Genomic DNA, 2418 nt, shown 5'->3' on the forward strand with positions numbered 1-2418 from the left:
CGCCGCCGCCCGGGGCGAGGGTGCGCGAGGGTGCGCGAGGGTGCGCGCGTGCGTGCGCGAGGGTGCGCGATATTGCGCGACATATTGCGCAATATTGCGCGATATTGCGCGATATTGCGCGATATTGCGCGATATTAGGCGATATTAGGCGATATTGGGCGATCATTCACGGACAAAACAACAAATACACCGAAAATTCCCGCTAGACTAGGGGTAGCGCGCCGCGAGCGCCATAGCGCCGCAAACGCCGGCGAGCGCCGTCAGCAGCGCGTGCTCCGTGCACCTCCACCCAAAAGCGGAGGTACAGGTGGGTTTTTCTTCCCTGTGAGAGAGCGGCTGTGAAATTCTTTTCCCGGTGTGCCGGTGTGTGTGCCAGTCCGCGCCAGTCTGCGCCCTTGTCGTGCCAGTGTGCTGTGAGAGAGGCTGGTACGTAGAATTCTTTTCCCGTGCGAGCCGAAAAGGTCAAAATTCTTCTCGCCGGACTTGTTACATTTTGGAACGTCAATCGATCGTCAAGGTCGCAACCATCCACAGCATTCCAAATGGCGGCCCTCGCTATCGCCAGCCTGGCCCCTGTGAGCGTCACACTCGTTGCTCGTCCAACTCCGCACGTGCCTCACACGCCAACTCCCACTGACACGGTCTCCCTCGAGGAAGACTTGCCATGGTCTCCGCCGCCAGTGATCGTACCTGAAGCTTCAACGGACAACAAGCAGAACATGCAGGATGTGAGCGAACATGAGACCGAGCCAGCTGCGTCCTTTCCGCTCCGCCGCCGCGATCGGCGCTCTCTCCTGCTCCGCGTCCGCGCTGACAGGCCACCAGCGTGCCACCGGAACCGGAAGGACCTGCGCACTCGTTGCCTTGCAGAGGCGGTCGGCTCGGGCATCCTGGTCCTCGCCGCCAGCGCGGCCTCCGCCGCAGCCCTCTCGCCGACGAGCACGTCGCTGCTCATGGGCGGCGTGGTCGGCTCCGCCGTCCTTTCCTTCGCCACAATCTCAGGAGCCCACTTCAATCCGGCGATCACGTGCGCCCAGACTGTCGGAGGAACCCTGCCGAGATCGGACTGGCTGCCGTACATCGCCTCGCAGATCGCCGGCGCGTCGGCGGCGGCACTCACCATAGCGCCACTCCTGCCGCCCGCGGGTCTTCCGCCGCCGCCCGCCCACTTCTTCGCAGAGGTGGCAGTCACTGCGCTTCTTTTCTCTGTGAGTTTATACCCCCCCGCAGAGGTGTCGGTGGAGCTTTCGCCCCGACCTGCTCGGACCCTTGCCTCCCTATAGGCGTGTCTCGCCATCGGAGACGGCGTCGAGGCGGGTGCCGTCTCTCGCCGCGGCTCGGCCGGCCTCGTCGGTGCGTTTCCGACCTTGCCCTGTTCCCACCTTCCCCTGATGCGTGCCCCCTCGCTGCGCCGTCGACGCCATGCGTCCTGATCTCCTCAGTTAATTGATCATTAATCAATCATTGCTCACAGGCGTCCTGATCTCCGCCCTCGGTCTCGCTTTCGGATCGACCAACGCGGCGCTGAATCCGGCGATGTCCGCCGCGCCAAGAATAGCGGCAATCGTGCTCTCGGGAGGCGGCACGGCGGCGCTTTCCGGCGCGCGCACCTACGCGTTGGGCCCTTGCGTTGGAGCTGTGTTGGGCGGCAGCTGCTTCGCCGTGGCGACGGGGCGCGGCGGTGGGCTCAACAGCTGCGCGAGCCTCGGTTTCTTCAGAAGCTTGCTAGAAGCTTCTCGGCACCTTCCTGTAGGCGGGCTCTATGGCTGCCTAGCGAGACTCGGAGCCGCCCTCTCTGCCGGCTCCTCTCTGCCCGCAGCGTCGCCGCCCGCCGAACCGTCGCGTCGGGTCGTGGTGCCGAACGTTGGTTGCCGCTTCTCCAGCGCGACAGCGCCAGTTGCGGCGGCAGAGGAGTGGCCGCGGTGGCGCAGCGAGTCTGAGCTTTGGCAGTGGGCGGGTAGAGGGGCCGTCGGGGCGGAGCAGTCGGTGGCGCAGGTGGAGCGTCGTTCTGACGCCTCGAGGTCGAGCGGGAGGATGGCTTGAAGAAATGTGTGCGGTCTCTCCCCCAACCCCCATCCCAGCATCCGCCATCCCTCCGACCCCCTTTAAATCATAAATGGGATACGAAAGTCGTATTGTGTGGTTTTCGCTTTTGCTTTCTTTCTTTTTCATCTAAATGTCCCTCTCGTGATGTCCCAAACAACCACACACACAAAGAAGGATGTGTTTATTTGTGTAACGGTTCCACCTCTCACAAGACAAAGGCTAAAGCGTGTTGACACATGACACACACAAGGCACCCTCGAGAACGGGGCACGCCCCCTGCACGCCGGGTGCGCGCAGCCTGTGGGTGCGCTCTCACAAGAGAGTGCGGGCCCAGGGGCCCAGCGCTCTGCCAAGAGTGAAGAGAGGGACTGA

The 2418-nt window shown here is 63.2% G+C and overlaps 1 protein-coding gene across 1 annotated transcript; it reads left to right on the forward strand.

The window, feature by feature from the left end:
- The first annotated feature begins 518 nt into the window (after nt 1-518).
- On the forward strand, nt 519-2181 carry MIP2 (major intrinsic protein). The gene is made up of 4 exons (XM_005771412.1): nt 519-1208; nt 1284-1353; nt 1475-1681; nt 1754-2181. The coding sequence occupies exons 1-4, from the start codon at nt 543-545 to the stop codon at nt 2041-2043; spliced, it is 1233 nt and encodes a 410-aa protein (XP_005771469.1). The 5' UTR covers nt 519-542; the 3' UTR covers nt 2044-2181.
- The last annotated feature ends 237 nt before the right edge of the window (nt 2182-2418 follow it).

This window comes from Emiliania huxleyi (assembly GCF_000372725.1).
Source record: "Emiliania huxleyi CCMP1516 unplaced genomic scaffold EMIHUscaffold_386, whole genome shotgun sequence".
Lineage (NCBI taxonomy): Eukaryota > Haptophyta > Isochrysidales > Noelaerhabdaceae > Emiliania > Emiliania huxleyi.